General features: G+C 44.2%; 1 protein-coding gene across 1 annotated transcript; it reads left to right on the top strand.

Annotated features, from left to right (window-relative positions):
• The first annotated feature begins 4,117 nt into the window (after window positions 1–4,117).
• SF3A3 (splicing factor 3a subunit 3) lies at window positions 4,118–18,930 on the top strand. The gene is made up of 17 exons (XM_054572002.1): window positions 4,118–4,332; window positions 4,601–4,648; window positions 5,954–6,006; window positions 6,110–6,215; window positions 7,351–7,423; window positions 7,785–7,876; window positions 8,772–8,854; window positions 10,157–10,295; window positions 10,807–10,875; window positions 11,318–11,385; window positions 11,550–11,657; window positions 12,478–12,547; window positions 14,432–14,596; window positions 14,692–14,802; window positions 16,252–16,342; window positions 17,341–17,396; window positions 18,635–18,930. Exons 1-17 carry the CDS (start codon window positions 4,237–4,239, stop codon window positions 18,710–18,712), a joined length of 1,506 nt encoding a protein of 501 aa, XP_054427977.1. The 5' UTR covers window positions 4,118–4,236; the 3' UTR covers window positions 18,713–18,930.
• The last annotated feature ends 1,748 nt before the right edge of the window (window positions 18,931–20,678 follow it).

Below are 20,678 nucleotides of genomic sequence, written 5' to 3'. Positions count from 1 at the left end.
GGGCTGAGGAGGGGGGTTGTGCCAATCATTGCTATTTCTCTCCCTCTCTTCCTCCCTCCTTTCCCCTCTCTCTCTTAAAGTAAATAAAAAGTAAAAACTTTAAAAAAAATGTCAATCTTTGTCTCTGCTTATTGGTTCTGGTAGTGACGGGCAGCAGGAGTGCTGGCTTTTCTGGTTTCATTGCTAAGTCATGCTCATTAGCCAAAGATAAAATGGCCAGTATCTATACTGACAGGAGATAAGCTCCTGGAGCAACCCATGACTCTGCCATGCTCTGCAAACAACCAGGGTTCCCTACCTATTCCAGACAGAAAATTAAAAACCAATACTTTGTCCTGGCACTCCCATATGCCATACTGACTTTCGGAGCCTTGCTGTTATTAACATTCAGGGACATTCTTCTGCCCAAAGTAAGGAAGCACAAGGAAATAAAAGGCCTAATACTGACACCAGATTGGCTATAGGAGATAACAACAACCCTGCCTATAAAAACTTCATCTACTCCTGCCCTACCTCCAGTTTCACACCTATACCAAACACTAGCTAAGTTTCATGCCATTTCTCTGGAGGATAAAAGGGAGAAATGGATTTAAAAACATTGGTTGTCCCTTTGATTCTTCTTGATGCTTATGGATAGGCCCTACTAACTCTCCCATCCTCCCCAATAGTCACTAAAAGGAGATTTTTAAACTTCATCCATGACATAACTTCTTGAAACACTAAGAAAATGATCCAATGAGGAAAACAACATTATTGGGGCCCTTCACCCACTCTTGACCACCAGACATATCAGATGGGGAAAATGTGTCCAAAATATAATCCTGGGAAACTGTTGCATGCCTCTCTGGGCCACTTTCCATGACCAATGGGTCCTTTAGAGGTAAGGCAGCTAAGACTTTATCCAGCGCCCTCCACGTGGTTATAGATATATGCTGGTTATGATCTGTGTGTTTTCACATCGGGTTGAGTCTTTCCTTTGCCATGGCCCTGGCAGTAGCTAAGGCTGTATTAGAAAAAATTATTCCATCTTCAGGAATCCCAGGGGAGCTTAGTGATTGAGGAACTCATTTTATAGGACAAACTGTTCAATCATTTGTAAAATCTGGCCTATCTTTCAGCATTTCCATTGTGCTCATCATCTTCAATCCTCTGGATTGGCAGAACAAACCAATGGAATAATAAACACCCAATTGGTAAAAATTGGCGTGGCATTTAGCCTGTCATGGCCCAAGACCCTCCTTAACCCTCTTGAACCTTTGTTCCACCTCATCTGGAAAATATGAAACTTTAGCCCTTTGAGATTATCACAGGTTGTCCTATGCACCTAGATGAAGAACTGCACTAATACTTGTCAAAGGAGATCTTCTATATTACTGCAAGGAGCTTATAACACCCTACAACATAACAATAACCTCTTAAAGATTCCTTCAACAATGTGCTTCTGGGAAACAAGGAATGTCCTCACAGCCTCAAGCCCAGGGATATAACATGCTGGAAAAGACACCAACTCAAAGACTCTTCTCCAGCCCCTCTGGAAAGGGCCTTCCTTATCAGGTACTTCTGACCAATCCTTGTGTTGCTAGATTCCACGGTGTTGACTCATGGATTCATGTTTCTCATTTTAAAACGTTCCCAGATCCTGTTGCTGAATGGGTTTCCCAGTCCATTACTGCAAACAAACTCTGACCAAAATCTAGGCAACAGGACAGAAGAAGATGATGGCTGATGAAGACAATTTTTCCCAAGAAACAGGACCAGGACTGTATCACAACGGTCCTTACAGAGATCCTTAACTTGAATTTCTTGTCTTTATCTCTTGCTAACTTTTGTTTATAAGGCTACCCTGTATTTTAGAGATTATCAACATGATAACGAACCCAATTCTTTTTTAACTCTCTCCCTCATTTCTCTCTCTAATGCTTGAAAAGATAATATTTTAGTAAAACTCTCTGAGAGTGCTGCTAAGGGTGGAAATTTAACAGATTGTCATTTCAGTCGCCAAAACCTTAAATCAATAAAAGACAAATACGTGCCACTTGTTGCTCCAGTTACCAACCTTAATACTTTCTCTAATGTCACTGTTTTCCCAAACCAACCCATATCCAACTTCATCGTTCAGGTAGACATGATTTGAAAACCAGAGACATCTGCCCCCGCGTCTCAGTATTCATTGTCTCTGTCATCTCTACGGATTTTAAATTTAAATCTGCCCCCATCTCTTCCTTACTTGATATCTAAATGTCTGTATGACAAAACTAAAAGAAAGATATAACCAAATAATGTAAACTTGTTCTTTCAATTGGATACCACCCTGATGGATTTTGAAAAGCATGTAAACGGTTTCACCCATGGCAGGAAAAAATTCTCTCAGTCATACCTATGAATGAATCCATAAATGAGAATCCTTGGGGGAGAGGGGATGGCTTATGCACCTCCCACGGTCATTTTATTTTTGGTGTAGGTGAAGATACCCCAACTAAAGGGTAGGCGCATCAGAGGATTGAATGTTGGAGATGGGGGGTGAGTAGGGCTGGGGTGTAATAGGTAGTGATGGCGGAAAAATAGGGAAAACTGTAATTGAACATCAATTTTAAAAAGATTAAAAAAAAAAAAAAAGCCCTGGCTGGTGTGGCTCAGTGGATTGAGCACCGGCCTGAGAACCAAAGTATCGCCAGTTCAATTCCCAGTCCAGGGCACATGCCTGGGTTCCAGGCCAGGTCCCCAGTAGGGGGTGTGCAAGAGGCAACCACACATTGATGCTTCTCTCTCTCTTTTTCTCCCTCCCTTCCTCTCTGTAAGAATAAATAAATAAAATCTTTAAAAAACATTTTTTTTAAAGCCTACAGGACCTGGTATTCCCAGGTGGTCTTCCATCCAAGTACTAACCAGACCCAACCCTTCTTTTTAAAAATTTAAAAAAATAAATAAAAAAGGATGAGCACATCAATGTTTAGACAGTTGCTTATTGGGGCAACTTGTTACTTCTTTATTTATTCATAAGGACCCCTGCCTTTCCATACGTTCTTCTTTTTTCAAAGATGTTATTTATTTATTTTTAGAGAGAGGGGAAGGGAAGGAGAAAGAGAGGGAGAGAAGCATCAATGCGAGAGAGAAACGTCAGTCGGTTGCCTCTCATATGCATATCGACCAGGACTGAACCTGCAACCCAGGAGGAATGTGTCCTGACTGGGAATTGAACCAGTGACTCTTCTCCCTGCAGGGACAACATCCAACCAACTGAGCCACGGCCCTGCCGGTCAGAGCTCCATAAGTTCTTTTAACAAAAAAACATTTCCACAGGACCAAAGGCAGATCATGAAGCCCAAAAGGGAAATGCTGGCCATTTATGATGACAATATAGGACAAAGTATACTCAACATAATTATCCCAAGTGCCAGAACATATGTTAATAATATAATTAGGAATTTATCCACCACCTTTTGCCAAATAACTAAAGAAGTGACCAAGACTGTTGCTGCCCAACAAAAATCCCTGGAGCCCCTTGCTCTGGTGGCCCTTGACAATCTCATAGCTCTTAAATACTCGCTAGCCAAGAGGGGTCTGAAAAAGAGGACTGCTCTGGTATTTCAAAGGTGTGTCAATCTAGATGCACAAGAACAATGAACAGGACTTGCTTAAACCCTTTACTAAATAGGTTATATGCCTGTGGCATGACTACTCACCATGACCTACCCAGTTAGGAATTCATGATCAAGTCACCCTGTGAGGTTGCATTTCATCACTGTACTTGTAGGCTTTATTATAGAATCCCTTTTTGTTCACAAAAGAAACAACGTAAAACCACTATTATCCCCATTTTACTGACAAGGGCACTGAGGTTCAGAGAAGGGGCAAACTTTGTCAAAAGTCACCCATCCGTGCTTTTCAGTACTCCTCAGGGCACACAGCCTCCCCTTGCCTGCCTGGCGGGCCTCAGGAGGGCGCAGCAAAACGACAGGTTCGTGGATTTTTGTATGCCCCCTAGAGGCACCTGCAAACCTATTGGCATTGCTCTACCTCACACCCCCCGCCAGCAGAGGGCACTGCTACCATCTCGATAGCACAGATTGGATCTCCTTGTGGCGCTCACTTTTCCTCCAGTCCCCGAGGCACTTCCGGTACCACGGAACTTTGGTGCCGCCGGACTCGCAGAGTAGGAACGCTGGCGCGCAAGGCGGCAGCAGTTAATTCCGTCCCAGTCGGTGGTCTGAATTGAGTTGAGGCGGCGGAGTAAAGATGGAGACAATTCTGGAACAGCAGCGGCGCTATCATGAGGAGAAGGAACGGCTCATGGATGTCATGGCCAAAGAGATGCTCACTAAGAAGTCCACAGTGAGTGGGGCCTGGGTAGGGGTTCCATCTGCGGCTGGGCCCCATCCCCGTGTGTGCCCTCTGAGAGCTTTCTTTGATCCTCAGACCCGCCCCTTTCCAGGGTTCCCTTGCCGAGGTCCATTCTTGGTTACCTCCTCCCGGGGCCCAGCGCCCCCGGGGTCCCCTACTTTTAGCCGCTAAGACGAGCGCCTAAGCTCCGCCCTTGGGCGGCCTTTCCAATCCAGAACTCCGACTAACGGCGTTTGTGTCACCCTTTGCCTTTCTTCAGCTCCGGGACCAGATCAACTCTGACCACCGCACACGGGCCATGCAAGATGTGAGTGCCCCGCTGTCCGATTCTCTTTGGGTCAGAATGAGCTGGGAAAGAGAGGGAAGGTGGAGTGCAGGCTGTAATATAACCAGATTGGCCAATCGCGGATTGCCTGGGGATGTCCACGCGGCTGCTAAGCTCTAGGGTTGCTGGACTGCCCTTCCTCACTTCTCTGAACGGGGAACTCATTCATTCTTCATTACTCGGAAGGACTCCCCTTTTAGCATCTTGTATCCCATCGATGTGCAAAGAATAGTTATGAGAAGTCGATTACTCAGGCGCAGAAAGTATTATCTCTTTTCTTCAAAACAATGCATCTTTTGAGTCATTTGTGCCTACATTGCCTGCATTTACCTAGGAATAGTTCAGTTTATTACTTTAAGAAAACTAATCAAAGTGTTGATTCTCATTAAACCTGACAGGTAAATTGAGGTTCATACTATGCTCTGTCTTGCCTTTGCTTGAAATCAGTTCAGAAAGGCATAACAGATCTAATGAGAGTTTCTGATTTTTAGGAGATAATTAATATGACAAGTCTCTAGTCCTGTGTCTAAATTCCCAAATCCAAAATTCTCTGAAAACAAACGATTTTTTTTGTTTTGTTAATTATTTGGTGGCAAAATCTTTCCCATGTATTAAATAATGCATAAGTTTTACTGCAGAACTATTAATATTTGTTCCAAATTCCACTAGGAATCTTACATAACATATAATACTTTTCTGAACCTTAAATATTCCAAATTCTGACACAGATCTGGCCCTAAAAGTTTTGGAGAAGGGACCATATTCCTATTCTGTCCTGAGTTTGAATCTAAAGGAAACTATGTGATGTTTTATTTAGCCTGTGCACTCCTCAGACTTTTTTTTTTTTCACTTTATTGTTGACACTATTACAGATGTCCCCATTTTCCTTTCCTTTGCCCGCCTCTACACAGCCCCTGCCCCCCACCTTCCCCCTGCTCAGTGAAGCCTTTTGGAAAAGTGAAAATCATCTTGGATAACCCTTTTATCTTTGAAGGTCTTAGGTGAGAACTGCAGTTTAGCATGTGGCTCTCTGTTGTGGCTCTTTTAGGGGAAGTAAAATATCAGTAGCACGTAAATATAGGAATCCTCTGCCACCCCTTAAATTGACTTGTTTTAAAAACTAACCAGGAATCAGTACTGTCTATTAAAGGTGTGCGAAAGCACGGGAACATTTTACACCACATCTCTGGAGGTTTCCCTGGGCTTTGACTGGAGAGCCCTTCTTGGTTGCTTAGCTCTATAGTTGTACAGATTCCTTTGTTCTGATGGGTTTTGTTTGTCTTTCAGAGGTATATGGAAGTCAGTGGAAACCTGAGGGATTTGTATGACGATAAGGATGGGTAAGTGACTGTCACAGCCAATCCAGGAGTTAGTACTTCTGAGGAGGCATGGTGAAAGGGCTGATTTTATGCCATGTTCTCTGGATTTTTTATGAAATTGCAGGTTACGAAAGGAGGAGCTCAATGCCATTTCAGGACCTAATGAATTTGCTGAATTCTATAATAGACTCAAGCAAATAAAAGAATTCCACCGGAAGCACCCAAATGAGGTATGACCTCAAAAAGTATATTTTCTAAACCTGCTTGCGGCTAACACACACATTCTTTTTTGAAGGAACATCTAAATGGCACATCTTCATTTTCCTTTCACCTTTTCTCTAGTAGGCTCGTACAGTTGTTTGTATGGAAAATAATAAATAATATAAGAGTAAACTCTTATGTTTCATGTACTCACAACTGTAAACTTACTTTTTCTCCACCCTGTATATTTAAATATATAGAGGGGTGGTTTCCAAATTCTGCTACATGTTTGAATCACCTGGAGATCTTTCACGGGTACCGATGCCGGCCCCCTCCCTTCTGATTTCACTGGTGTTAGGTACATCAGGATTGTTTAACACTCTCTTAGGTGATTCTAATGTGCAGTAAACTTTGGAAATGGCTAGTATTAAAAAAAAAAAAAGTCTGTTAACAGTGGTTACTTATTTGTATGAGAATTAATAAAAGAGGACTTTGAGTGTTCATTTTGTCTTTTTTGTATTATGTGAGTTGTTGGGAGTACATGTTATTTTAGCACTAGTTAGTCCAACAATACAGAAGGGAAAAGAAAAAGGTAAATGGAAAACAGTGTTAGGCTCCTAAGAAAAATCAAGACTGCCCTAGCTGATATGGCTCGGTTGGTGTTTTGTCCCATGCACCAAAAGGTCGTGGGTGGGTTTGATTCCCAGCCATGCACATGCCTAGTTTACAGGTTTAGTCTCTGGTCAGATTAGTAACTGATCAATGTTTTTCTCTCTCCCCCTTTCTCTCCTTCCTCCCTCTCTAAAATTAATATATGTTCTTTAAAAAAGAAAAATCAAGACCAAATAAGGTGTCAGAAATCCTACTCTATACGGCCCATTTTTATAATGTTACAACTCTTACATTGAAAAATTCACCTGAGTCCTGCCTTGTGTGGCTCAGTGGACTGAGCGCCGGACTGCAAACCAAAGGGTCACCGGTTCAATTCCCTGTCAGGGCACATGCCTGGGTTGCAGGCCAGGTCCATGGTTGGGGGCATGTGAGAGGCAACCACACATTGATGTTTCTCTCTGGCTCTTCCTCCCTTCCCTTCTGTCTAGACATAAATAAATAAAATATTTAAAAAAGAAAAATCCACCTGAGCTTTTCTCTTGTTTTCATCAGATCTGTGTGCCAATGTCAGTGGAATTTGAGGAGCTACTAAAGGCTCGAGAGAATCCAAGTGAAGAGGCACAAAGTAAGTAGGATTTAACTTTTCTATTCAACACTAGCAAAAGTACAAGTTAATGACAGAACTCAGTTTGCTCTCAGGGCCCCAGAGAAATTTGTAGCCACGTTCTCTTAGTGGTTTCCTTTTTGCCGGTTTCTCTGGGCTACATTAACCTCCTAAATTGGCCTTGGATAAAATACTCAATTTTGTGCTAGCCCAGCTCAACTTTACTGGCCTGGAAAGCTGGGGTTTGTTCACTTTGTGAACATAGGGAGGATATTTCAGTGAAGGGCTGCTTCATGAAACAAGAAACTAGCAGTGCATTTGAAAAGCCAAGTCTAAGGAAATGGTCTTTAGTGTTTGAATCATTGGTATCTGATTGCTACAGATTTGGTGGAGTTCACAGATGAAGAGGGATACGGTCGTTACCTGGATCTCCATGACTGTTACCTCAAATACATTAACTTGAAGGCCTCTGAGGTAAGACCCAGGAGAGGAGAAAGTGGTTTTGGTACTAAGGGTGAGTCAGGACGCTGGACTGGAGCTACTAGACATGAAGCAATTAGAGTGTCTTCCTTGTGTTTTGTAACTGTTATGGAAATATTAATGAGGTAATGTGTTTTTCTTAGAATGAAGCCGCATTCAACGTGAAAGGTTTCTACAGTGACTACAATAAGCATACTTATTAATATAAGCATATTTTGCTTTCATAAAAATTAATGTTTTTCAAAATTCAAATATATTTGCTCCTGTGTTAAGCACATCTAACCTGGAAGATACAAAGCAATCTCACCAGCAAAGGGCTATTTGAGGTCTTTCTTAAAAGACATTTAAAAAATAACAGTCCATGAGATGCAATTTAATGTAACAATCTCAGGAAGATCTCAAGAAAGTGTATGATGAAGTTCCTCTTGGAGTTGTGAGGAAATGTCCCAGAAGTTCAGTGACTAAACTTTAAGCTCCATGAGGGCAGGTTCCATGTTTGTCCTGTTCTTATCTGTGTCCGTGTGCTTGGTCCAAAGATGTTCAATAAGTGATTGAGGAAGTGACTAAGTGGCACCTTCCAGGACCTTACTGTAGGATGTAGTGTGTATCAGAGTCTTTAACCAAGTGCCTGGCATGCAAGTGTTCAACAAATATTCCTTTCAGTTTACCATTTATTAACTTGATCTTTATTTTACAGCATTAATTGTATGTCTGCTATTCTCCCCAGTTAGTGTAGGAATTAAATGATAGAACATAAAAAGACTAAAGTGAGCCAGGCCTTGTTATTTTGTTAGGTTACACTCAATTTTGATTTTATTTATTGGAGATTATATTGTAACCTGGTGGAAACGCCTAACTGAAGCTCTTGTCACTTCTTTTCTCTTTCCAGAAGCTGGATTATATCACATACCTGTCCATCTTTGACCAGTTATTTGACATTCCTAAAGAAAGGAAGAATGCAGAGTACAAGAGGTAAGCATTACTAGCCTCTTGGCCTCTACTGGATTTAGTTAGATTATTTAGTGTGAAGAAGTGAGAGCAGAGTTCTGAATTTTGTTGTGTGGAAGGCGTTCATGGTGACTTTTAGGTTTATTGAAGGATAGGGATTTTGAATGACATGGTTTTAAAACCTTTGTAATACCCTGTCTGTGAGCACATCTGCGATCTTACACCCATACTGTTATTAATTTTGCCTCATTGTAGAAGGAAGTCTCCCACCCAAGGACCTCTCTGTCTCTGGGGTTTAATGGAGAAAAATTAAACTTTCTCAGGTTGTGACTAAAGTGAGGTGCCTGGGTCTGATGTATAGATGTTAAGTTTCATTTGTGTTACACCCCTGGTTAGTGATAAAATAAAATTTTATTTTTACCTGAAATAAGTTAAATTAAAAAAAGGGTTTTTCCTCCTTTTTATTGAATATATTATGGTGATACCATTTAACCAAATTATACAAGTTTCAGGTGCCCAGTTCCACAATACATTATCTGTGCACTGTGGTGTTTGTTCACCAGCCCCAGTTGAGTTTACGTGAAATCTTCTATGTGTGAGTTAAGACTGTAGTATTTGGGCCTTGGCCAGGTGGCTCTGTTGGAGCATCATCCCTGAGCACAAAAGGGTTGTGGGTTTGATCCCAGGTCAGGGCGCACGGGAGACAACCAGTCGATGTTTCTCTCCGTGTCTCTCTCTCTCTCTCTCTCTCTCTCTCTCTCTCTCTCTCCACACCCCGCCCCCCGCCCACATACACACACTTCCTCTTTCTCTAAAATCAATGAAAAGCATATCCTCAGGTGAGGATTGAAAAAAAAAAGACTTTAGTATTTGGAATTATATGTGAGGATGAAAGAAGATAGGAAAGGTCAGAATCAAGAGGACTTGTTAGGAAGAAGGTCAATTGTAAGGTCATTTTTTAAAGTAGTAATATTACTTTTAAAAACTAGTATCATTAAATTTATAAGTATAGCCCTGGCTGGTGTGGCTCAGTGGGTTGAGCACTGGCCTGTGAACCTAAAGGTGGCTGGTTCAATTCCCCAGTCAGGGCACATGCCTGGGTTGCAGACCAGGTCTGCAGTTAAGGCTGTGCAACCAGTTGTTGTTCCTCACGCACATTGCTGTTTCTCTCCCTCTCCTCCCTCCCTTCCCCTCTCTCTAAAAAATAAGTAAAATCTTTATTTTTTTTAAAAAGATTCTAAGTATACATGTATTTTACAGGGCATAACAGTGTATCAAAATAGAAGCCCTCTTCGCTTTTTCTAAATTGCTTGTTCCTCTATGTAGATACCTGGAGATGCTGCTTGAGTACCTTCAGGATTACACAGATAGAGTAAAGCCCCTGCAAGATCAGAATGAACTTTTTGGAAAGATTCAAAATGAGTTTGAGAAGAAGTGGGAGAACGGTACCTTTCCTGGATGGCCGGTGAGCCTCCGCGCGGGCGTGGGTGGAGGACAGACCAGGGAGTTAACTATTTTACTTTAATATGGAACGTCTGCTCTAAGGCTTGTATATGCTAATCCCTAAGGTCAGTGTGGCCATGAGGAGGTCTCTGCCCAGTATGCTAGGTTTTCTCTGTGTGCTTTGAAATGAGCTTTGTCAGGGTCCACTTGCCACTGGCTAGGTCCAGGATTTTCATCAGTCATGTGATTGCTGGTATGTAGTTCCTCCTGACCAAAAAAATGCATGAATTAGGTGCTAGGAATCTCTACTATATATTTTCACAAATCCTGGGGATAAACTTGAGTTTCCCTGAACTCTCAGGAAGAGGATGTACCATCTGTTGTTTTAGGTTTTGCCCTGCTCTTGTAGGAATTTGATTCTTATTCACATGTGTATATAACAATAGCCAGCCAGCACTGGGTAATTTAGGTGGCTTCCATGCCTTCATTCTAAACCTCGATCTTAATAAACATTGTGTCATTCCTCTTGCCAGAAAGAGACAAGCAGTGCCCTGACACATGCTGGAGCCCATCTTGACCTCTCTGCTTTTTCCTCCTGGGAGGTATGTTTTCTTCACCCAGTGTGCTGGCCTGGCCTGTTCCTCCTCAGCGGGACCACTCAGTTCTCCTGTTTTGATGCTATGGGCTTACCATGATAAGACACCGGTTCCTGGGACCAGACATCTACAAAAATAAAGAAAAAAAGGGGGGGACCTCTTAAACCAAGTACAATCCTTTGAAAACTGTGAAATAATAATTCAAACTATATTCGGCTGTAGTGGAGGTAATGGAACACTACCAGTGCGGTTATCGGTGGACTTGACCTCAGAGTCAGTCCTTCGGGGAGTTTGAGCTCAGTGCGGGAGACTGGCTATGGAATCTGTGGTCTTGCCACAGCTTCAGGAGCACCCACACCACCAGCCTGCAAAGACCCAAGTTTGAGCATTTGTTGTTTGTCAAAATCTATTAAAATAAAATTGTTGTAACCTGTCTTTTTTTATATAGGAGTTGGCCTCCCTGGGTCTGGACAGATTGAAATCTGCACTCTTAGCTTTAGGCTTAAAGTGTGGCGGGTAAGAGGCAGATTTTTCTATCATAACTGTCCCCTTTATTGTGTTTGCACAGTCTACGTGGCTCTGATGCCATTTTTTCCATCACCCCCCCTCCCCACGGCAAAAAAAAGCAAGTCTGTGCAGTAAAGTAATCCTGAAATCCTTCTTCCCTCTTGTCTCCTTAGGACCCTAGAAGAGCGAGCCCAGAGGCTGTTCAGCACCAAAGGAAAGTCCCTGGAGTCCCTTGACACCTCTCTGTTTGCCAAAAATCCCAAGTCAAAGGGTACCAAGCGGTAAGTGGCTGGGGCAGCGCCTCTGCTTACAGTTTTAAAGTGTTATTCCCGTGCAGAACTTTCTTCACAGCAGAGATTTTAAACTGTTTTTATCACCATGACTGATCTATAGAGATCCAGTCTGCTCCTTTTCTCTGCTAATGTCAGAGAGTGCTTCACTGTTACAAACCACACACAGTTCCTACTTGGGTGAGAGAGAGTGGGTGAAGTCTCTAATGTTGCAACTGCTCTGGGGACTCTTTGTTACCTTAATAGCCTATAGATAGGGTCAAAAAAATGTTTTCTTAAGTTTATTTTTCCTAATGACAGTTAAATCTGTTCTTGAGCCACATGCTTATACAGGGTACTTTTTATATGTGTTTTTTTCTAATTCTCACAACAATCCTGAAAAGTACTTGTTATCCTGATTTTTGTTTACAGATAAGGACTCAGAGAAGTTATGAGAAGTATCCACTTTTTTTTTGTATTGTATTTGTATCCACTCTCTCAGTTACTAAGTAGCAGAATCCCAAATCTGCCTATTCTGGAGCTCCTCCTTGTATCACATCTCCTTTGTAGGTCTTAGTGATAGGAATTTAAATGTCTGGATATATGCCTTCCACCTTCTAGAATGAGATCAAAGGAAGCTTCTGTGCATTCCCAGAAATAACCTCAGGATTTTTACCAGTGAGTCCTGAGCTGAACAGAGCATTTGCTTTCACAGCACATTTCATGTGTGCTTATAATTTTTAATGCGCCTGTTGAATAAGTGTTCTCAGACACAGGGAACAAGGCATTGGTTAAAAGGACCCTTCGAGTGATGCAGCTTGTTTCTTCTTAGAGACACCGAGAGGAACAAAGATATTGCTTTCCTTGAAGCCCAGATCTACGAATATGTAGAGATTCTTGGGGTGAGTAACTGACTCTGGTGAGACTATACATGCTCCAAGGTTTGGGAGTGAGAGAATTATGAACTTACAGGGTATTTTTTTCCTAGGATGAAAGAGGAAGAGTAGGTGTTAAACTAGGTCAGCGGAAAATGGAGTTCTCTCAGGGTACGAGGCCCTTCAGTGCGCTCCCGTTCTGTTCTTAGGTATCTGCTGTCAGGTGATAGTCCCAAGGTCACCCAATTCCCATGAGGCTAGGCAGAGAGAATGGACTCCCCTCTCAATTCAGAATGGGGCAGGTTCTTTGCCTGAGCTCCAGGATATACCCAGCAGGTAACCCAAGAAGCAGACACTCAAAAGGCAAGTAAGAGAAAGGCTACTCACAGCAGCTTTTAGGTATGACTTACTAAGGCATTACTTACATGTTTACAAGAGTGTGAAAAACGTATTGGGGCTAGAATGTTCGTTGTAAATCTGTCTGCAAGCTGCTCCTTGAGTGTTCTTTCAGAAAGGAGGGTTAGTTGAGGGTGGAAAAAGGCCTAACCTGACCAGGACATTTATCTCAGAAAGTGGGGGGGGGCGGGGAGGAGTAGGAGGAAAATAGTTCTCTTTCAGGGAGCAGGGCAGCACTCGCCCAGAGGAGACGGCCAGCGTCCCTGTGGTTGACCAGCCAGCACACCCGACAGTGTCAGCTTTGCGCGGTTTTCACCTGCTCTCATAGGCTTTCCCTTTATAGGTGCTCAGGTCGTGTTTTGAGTGGATGGCTCAGGCTCAGGCTCAGGCTCAGGCTCAGCTTATTTATGGACCTTTGTCAGTTGCCATGGATGTTTTCATTCTGCCCTTGTTTGAGGACCACATGTCATAGCTATAAATATGGAGTCACCTGCTGGTTCCCTCTGCTACTGTGCCTTCGATAAGAGGGGCTAGCCAGGCACTGGGCACTGTGGGGATGCTTAGTCTCCACTGTAAACTTGGGCTTTGCTAATGTGGGCAGCAGTCTAAGTTGCCAGTCCTCTGAAGATGACCGGAAGCTAACTTCGCCTTTGACATAAGGTGTACCCACTGCTTTCTCCCTCCTTTGAGAGCATCTCACTTTCCTTGCCACGAGGTGGCACCATTCTCTTAGCAGTTCCAGACAAAATGGTTGCCCATAGTTGCTCTCATGTACTGATATGATTTTTATCATTTTTATAATTTATTGATATCTGTTAGTTTCCAGACATTGTGTTAGATCTTTGGATACAGTAGTGAATATGATACAGCCCTCTATCTGCCCTTGAAAAACCCACAGGCAAATGCGGTGGAATGAGATATATGCTGTAATACATTGAGATTGAGTTTTCTAAGTAGAAAAAGGAAGGGAAAATGTTTCAGGCAGAGGAAATGGTAAGCGTGAACAATTTGGTGAGTTACGTTAGAAATTTGGACTCTGTCCTTCAAACAGTAAAAATCCAATACAGATTTTTTCTGCAAAATGTACCGTCAGGTTGGTGTTTTAAAGCAGATAAATCTGAGAACAATATGGAAGCTGGACTGGAGTGAGGAGAGACTCAGCAAGTTAGAAGGTCCTCCTCTGGGGAGGGCACTAACGGTGGGACGGAGAAGGAAGGACTGGTTCAGGAAGCGTGTTAGGGACTTGTTCTCTGTTGTTCTGTCGAAGTCTGCAGCCTCAGGTAAGTAGTTTAGGTTAGTGACATAGCACCTTCAACTTTTTCCTTTGGGACCAGAGAGGGCCTGCTGATAAGAGTTGTCATAGGAAAGCAGACGTTCCCTTTATTATTCTACCAGAAAGAAAACCTTGTCCTTGGAAGTGAGGGGTCAGCAAGATTGCAGGAAAACGGGAGATTTCCCTTCTTGTTTTTCACTACTTTCCTGTGACTTCCGTTTTCATTTATGGACCTGACTTAGGAACAGCGACATCTCACTCATGAAAATGTCCAACGCAAGCAGGCAAGGACAGGAGAAGAGCGAGAAGAAGAGGAGGAAGAGCAGATCAGTGAGAGTGAAAGTGAGGATGAAGAGAACGAGATCATTTATAACCCCAAAAACCTGCCCCTTGGCTGGGATGGCAAAGTAAGTCTCAGCACTACCATCTTTCTCCCCATTTCCCGTTTTGGGAGCGGAGGCAGGGATTCCTCTAACACTGTTTGTTTTCTGATTTCTTTCAGCCCATCCCCTACTGGTTGTATAAGCTTCATGGCCTAAATATCAACTACAACTGTGAGATTTGTGGAAATTACACGTACCGAGGTCCCAAGGCCTTCCAGCGGCACTTTGCTGTAAGGAATTGAAAGCCATTTCTCTTGGAAGTTGATGTATAAAACACAGGTCCTTCAGCAAAGAGGATGGGAGCAGCCTGAAAGGGTCGCTAGTGTCCAGGGCTTAAGAGAATCAGAGAAGGATTGGGTCCAAAGTCGAGCGTGCGGCATTCGGCCTCCTGTGCCAGTGCTGGCCTTGCACAGTCAGTACCTGGAGCAGCCTGCGGGGGCGCTCCGCCACCTGCTATTTGAACCTCATTTCGGTTTTCTCTTGCTTATTCATGTACTTTTCTTTATGTCTTACCAGCGTCTTAGACCAGCAATTTTCAACCAGCGTCCCTTGAGAATTTTAAAACACGCAAAACCTGAGTGTTTAGTCAGGGGCACTGACCTCTTTTCCCTGAGTGTCAAAAACATGACAGCTACCAACACAACAATAGCCATCAGTTTGTGAATAACCCAAATTATACCTTTTTGTTGTTAGATCAGCAAAAGCTGTATTTTTTGGTGTGCCTCAAAATTTTAGTCATTAGCTTACGTGTGCCGTGAGATGAAAACGGTTGAAAATCGCGGTCTGAGCCCACCCCTGACTCCTCAGTCATTTCTCTGCCCCACTGCTAGTGTTCAGGACCAAAGAAGCAGCTGACTGCCTCCTTCTCTGACTCTTAAATGGGCCTTTGCCTCTTTGAAAAAAAGAAACTAGAGGGATGACCGTTACCAAGCTATTCTTGAGACAAGACATCATGCGGGTGTACTCTAGTAAACGGATTCACCCTTGTTTTGTTTCTGCCTTCAGATCTCAGTACTTGGAAGGAAATTTTACAGCATGGAAAAGACTTGCTAGAGCAAGGATGGCAAATTTGTATGAACTCCTTCCCTCCTTGGAGAGACATATTACTAATTGGTCCTGGGTTTTTTCTGCTGAGTAGTCGTTTTCTGTTGAGTCTTTCTCAACACCACTTCCAAGTTGGAATTGGCATCCAGGATAAAGCCCATGCTATTTGCCATCCCTGAGCCAAAACTGTCCTTGCATCAGCATCTCTCCCTGCTCTTCCTCGTATCCTTGCTTGTCCCAGTTAAACAGTCTTTCCCTGTACTTACAAAGGTGGCACTGGCCTGCCACCCGTGCCCCTTGCTCATACTGAGTGGTGGGGGTTGTATGTGAGTTGACTAGTTAGAGTTTTGATATTTTTCTGTGGGCTTAACACAGAGGTTCTGTCTGAAAGGTAACTAGAGTGAGGGTCTAGGTTTTATGAACCAGCCCAGGGAGGTGAAGTGCAGTGCAGTACTGAAGTATCTGCCTCTGGTCAGTCACAGCCAGCTGTTTACAAACATGAACCACAAAAAGAAATGCTGCCTTTGGGGGGAGCTTTTGAAGAGGGTCAGGTTAGGGCTTTTGAGGGGAATGGAGTTAGTGCTCTGTGTTCAGCTCTTTGCATTTCACATTGTCCTTTTGTTTCTCTCTTCCAGGAGTGGCGTCACGCTCATGGCATGAGGTGTCTGGGCATCCCAAACACTGCCCACTTTGCTAATGTGACACAGATTGAAGACGCTGTCTCTTGTAAGTAAGCTTTTTTCTTTTGTAGATCAGACCAAGGGCCACTCCTACAGCTCACTGTCCCAATACCCTGGTGTGTCCAGGCTGAAGGGCAGCTTGTGGATATGTGAAAACTACAACAGTCATATATTACTGCATTTTTGAGGGTCAGAAGTACTGTTTCTCCCTTGAGAAAAGCCCAATGCTGAGTATAAAACAGGGCTTTTAGCCCTGACTGGTGTGGTTCCGTGAGTTGGGCATCATCCCACAAAGTGAAAGGTTGACAGTTCGATTCCCAGTCAGGGCTCATGCCTGGGTTCTGGGCCAGGTCCTCTGTTGGGAACATGAGAGAGGCAACCAATTGATGTCTTTCATGTGCATCAATGTTTCTCTCCCTCTTCCTCCCTTCTCCTCTAAAAATAAAGAAAATCTTTAAAACAGGGCTGTTCACCATATGCAAGACTTTGAGCCTCCTCTTCCCCTGCAGCCATGCATCTCCTAAACATTAAGTGACCCCATGAGACTTGCAACCAGGGGAGCAGTGGGCAGCAGCAGGTCATCCTGGACTAACCCCCTGAACCTGCCTCCAAGAACCCTTTTCGCTGACTGCCCCGTGAGCCAGGGCAGATCCCCCCCAGACTCTTCTGTTGCTTCCTCTGTGCTCATCCCTTCCTTGTTTCACTGTCTCCAGCTTTAATAAACATACTCTCAAAATAAAAAAAAAAAAGTCACTTTCTCCAATAATTCCCATAGGCTGTATCACATTTATTTCTTTCTTCAAGAGTATCAATTCCTATTCTAAGAGGTCTTTGATTATAGTTGATGCAACTTTCCTTTTACAACAAAGATTGTGGTAAGTTTTGCAATGGAGTTATCTACAGGTGGTCCAGAACCAAAATTTCAGTTTAGGTTCAAAACATTTCAAAAGCAGGGTTACCCTGGGGAGTCCTAATAGGGGGGAGGGGGTGTTGATAACACTGTGTAGCCAATGGATACTCATCCCGTTCGTTCCCCTCCTGCAGTGTGGGCCAAGCTGAAGCTGCAGAAGGCGTCAGAACGGTGGCAGCCCGACACCGAGGTGGGTGCAACGTGCCGTCAGGAATAGCTTCGAATGATGGAGCCCCTGCCATGTGGAGGGGAGGTGGGAAGGGGTCCCTGGCTCAGTGCAGTCCAGGGCAGCATGTTCAACCTTTTTCATCTCACGGCACATGTAAAACTAATTACTAAAATTCTGCGGCACACCAGAAATATATTTTTTGCCAGTCTGACAAAAAAAAAAAAAAAAAAAGGTATAATTTTGATTCATTTGCACTGGACAGCTATTGTTGTGTTGGCAGTTGTCATTTTTTATTCAACAATCTAAGGGAAAAGGGGTCGGTGCCCCTGACTGAAGAGTCAGGTGTTGTATGTTTTAAAAATTCTTGCAGCACTCTGGTTGAAAATCACTGGTATAGAATATAATGTGATAACATCTATAAATTGACTCTTAACACGTCAGCCTAATTTATTGGTAATAGTTAAATATGTCAGGCTTTAGATCTGTGTCTTTAGACAGGTTGTGTTCTCCCACCGAAATTCTGAAGTGGCAAGCAGGAGTACCCAGTGTCTTGTCCCGCCTTGGGGCCTCGTAAGAGGTTGAGAATCTATATCTTACATTAGATACGCTTTGAAGATAGCATCTGACGAGATCTGGTCCTCTTGTGGGGTGGGAGGCCTCCCTTTTGGTCTTAAGGTAGTCACCCCAAACAGCAGATTTCAAAGATGAGGATGGCATGTATATGAAGTATGGTAGCAGCTCTTTTCTTTTCGATCAGTGGTTGTCAGTATTCCTTTTGTAGTAACAGTGCTCTTTTCACACCGGAATGTAGAATTCCGATACGTAGAACAGAATAAAGCAGAGCTGCTCTGGAAGTGGGGAAGCTTGACCTACTTGGCCTCCCTTTCAACCTTCCCTGCGGTGGCCTCAGGGACAGCAACCTAGGGTTCCTGGGAACTTTTTGAACTTTCTCTTAGGTCAGCCTTTCTCAACCAGTGTTCCTCATCTTAAATACAGAAAGTGATTGGAATGAACGATTTTTTCATCTAAAGGATGGATCACAACTGGTACCATTCTAGATCCCTGGGAGATAAGTCAGTTCATTACACACAGTGCATGCCTTAGGCAGTGGGGCCGCATTGTCTTCCGGAACCCCAATTAGAAGGGCTGTCTTAGATGGATGCCATGGGATCAGGCCAGGGTGAGCCTGGGTATCCAGACATTGTTTCCAGACACTTCTCCCAGGAGGCCTAGCTAACAGTGTGCCCCTTCTTTTTCAGGAAGAGTATGAAGACTCCAGTGGGAATGTTGTGAATAAGAAGACATATGAGGATCTGAAAAGACAAGGACTGCTCTAGTGTCCAGGAGTGCATTTCAGCTTTTGGGCTTGCCCAGGCTTCCCTAAGATTTGCTTTTTCTATTTCTCCCAACCAAACGCACCTAAAAAGACTCTTTACTACTTAGTCTTATGGTCTAGCATGCATCTTGTAGAGACAAGGCATGCTGGCATATTGTGGGGTTGAAATGTGTTTTATCTTTGTTTTATATGAAAAAAAATTCTGTCAGAAAATAAAACCAGCCTTTGTTCTGAATGTGTCTTGTTCTGAAGCCCTGGACTATGGACTAACTCAGTCCTTTAGCTCCTAACACATCCCTACCACTTTCTCATCAACGTTAGTAGCAAGTAAGGTTTCATGAGCACCTGTTAGGTCACAAATACTAGTATATCTGACCTGACCTCTTTCCCCACTACCTCAGATGAGCATCACCCCAGGATGAGCCCTGCCCTTGTGAGTCAGCCGTTCATGCACATGCTAGGGACAGATGGGGAGGGAGAGCCAGGGCCTCTGCTAAGGACAAAGTTGTTGGCACTGAGGTTTTCTCTTTATTTGCCTAAAGGGGCTGGGCTGCTTTGGAGTGGGCCTGCAGCCCTGCCCTTTCCCCAAGTCTCAGCCTCCTGGCACACGATGGAGCTGGGACGAGCAGTGATTTCACCCGCTTGCCCGTTCAGAACAATAGATTTTGGTGATCCGGTCTGTTTCTTCTACAAGATCCCTACTAATCTTGTTCTCCGAGCCCAGCTAGCCAAGGTTGGGGTGGAGTCGAGGCCCTGCCCCAGGAGCTGGATCTGGTACCCAAATGGGAAGAACTAGGGGGAGCTGTGGAGGCACTGACCTGCGCACGGCACCACCGTCTGAAGGCCAGGGCCTGCCCCGGGACAGGATTCTGGAGGCCCCGTTGCCCCTCAGCACTCAGATCCTCAGTTGGTAATAACACATGTACTAATCCCAACTCAGAGCCGGCCCTCTCCCTCACACCTCCTATTGCCCCAGTCATCTCCACGGTAGGAGGGTTTCACCACCCTGCACCCGTGGCACATCACTCTGGGTTGGTATTTCCCTTCCTCATCCAACCCATCCCTTGGGCACCTCACACGCTCTGTGCTTTGGCTCCTTCAGCTGCATGAAATTCCGATAGGACAACCTCTTCAGGGCCTGAGCTGCTGAAGCAGAGTGAGTGGATAATTAAACCTAATTGAGCCAAGTAGAAACGTTGATTACCGAAAACCAGCCTGAAGTGCAAGGAGACGTTGCCATTGGGGAAAAGAGTTAAACAAGCCTTGGAAATGAGAAATACGGGGAGGAGGCATCCCTCCAGCCTTGTCGGAGCATAGCAGCTCCGGGGCTCCCAAGGAATGCAGCTGCCGTAGTCCTCTAGGAGTGGGCACCCAGGCCTCCAGCGTTAAGGCAGTAGCCCAAGACCCTGTTCTTCTTCTTTACAGTGTGGAGGGGAGGTCGGATAGGACCAGGTTCTGAGGAGCCCTGCCATCATTCTTGCCCAGATAGGTGCAGGCGTCCTGTGAATGTGCACCAGAGCGGCCTTGGAGGAAACCTGGGGCTTCCCTGTCACAGCAAAGACTTTTCTTCATTTGTCATATTCATCTATTCATCCATTTTTTTTTTTAACTGCCTTCCATGTGCCAGGCACACCTAGGTTCACAAACCTTGTAAGTAGAGGTGAGATGGTGAGAGCAGAGCCAGGGGTAAGGAGGTTCGTTAAGGACCTCGTGGGCAGGCAGGAAGAGCCACGTGGCCACGCCATCCAGCTCTGAGGGGCACAGCTACGAGGGAGGTTCAGGCAGACTTGGCATCAGAAGTGCTTTTCCCCAGAGGTGACTCCTCAACGTCTGGACTTCAAGGGGTCTGCTCGGCGAAGATCAGGATTCCAGCTAAGCCCACTGACCAGGCTGGGGAAGAAGAGGTATTGCTGCGTTTTCTTGGTTTTGATCAGTAGTTCTTCATTGTTTTTAAGATGAGAGAGTCC

The sequence above is a fragment of the Pteronotus mesoamericanus genome, unplaced genomic scaffold, assembly GCF_021234165.1.
Source record: "Pteronotus mesoamericanus isolate MK-2021 breed Mesoamerican mustached bat unplaced genomic scaffold, CSHL_Meso_final contig_221, whole genome shotgun sequence".
Classification (NCBI taxonomy): Eukaryota; Metazoa; Chordata; class Mammalia; order Chiroptera; family Mormoopidae; genus Pteronotus; species Pteronotus mesoamericanus.
The sequence above is the reverse complement of the archived record's forward strand: the minus strand, read 5'-3'. Positions and strand labels throughout refer to the sequence as shown.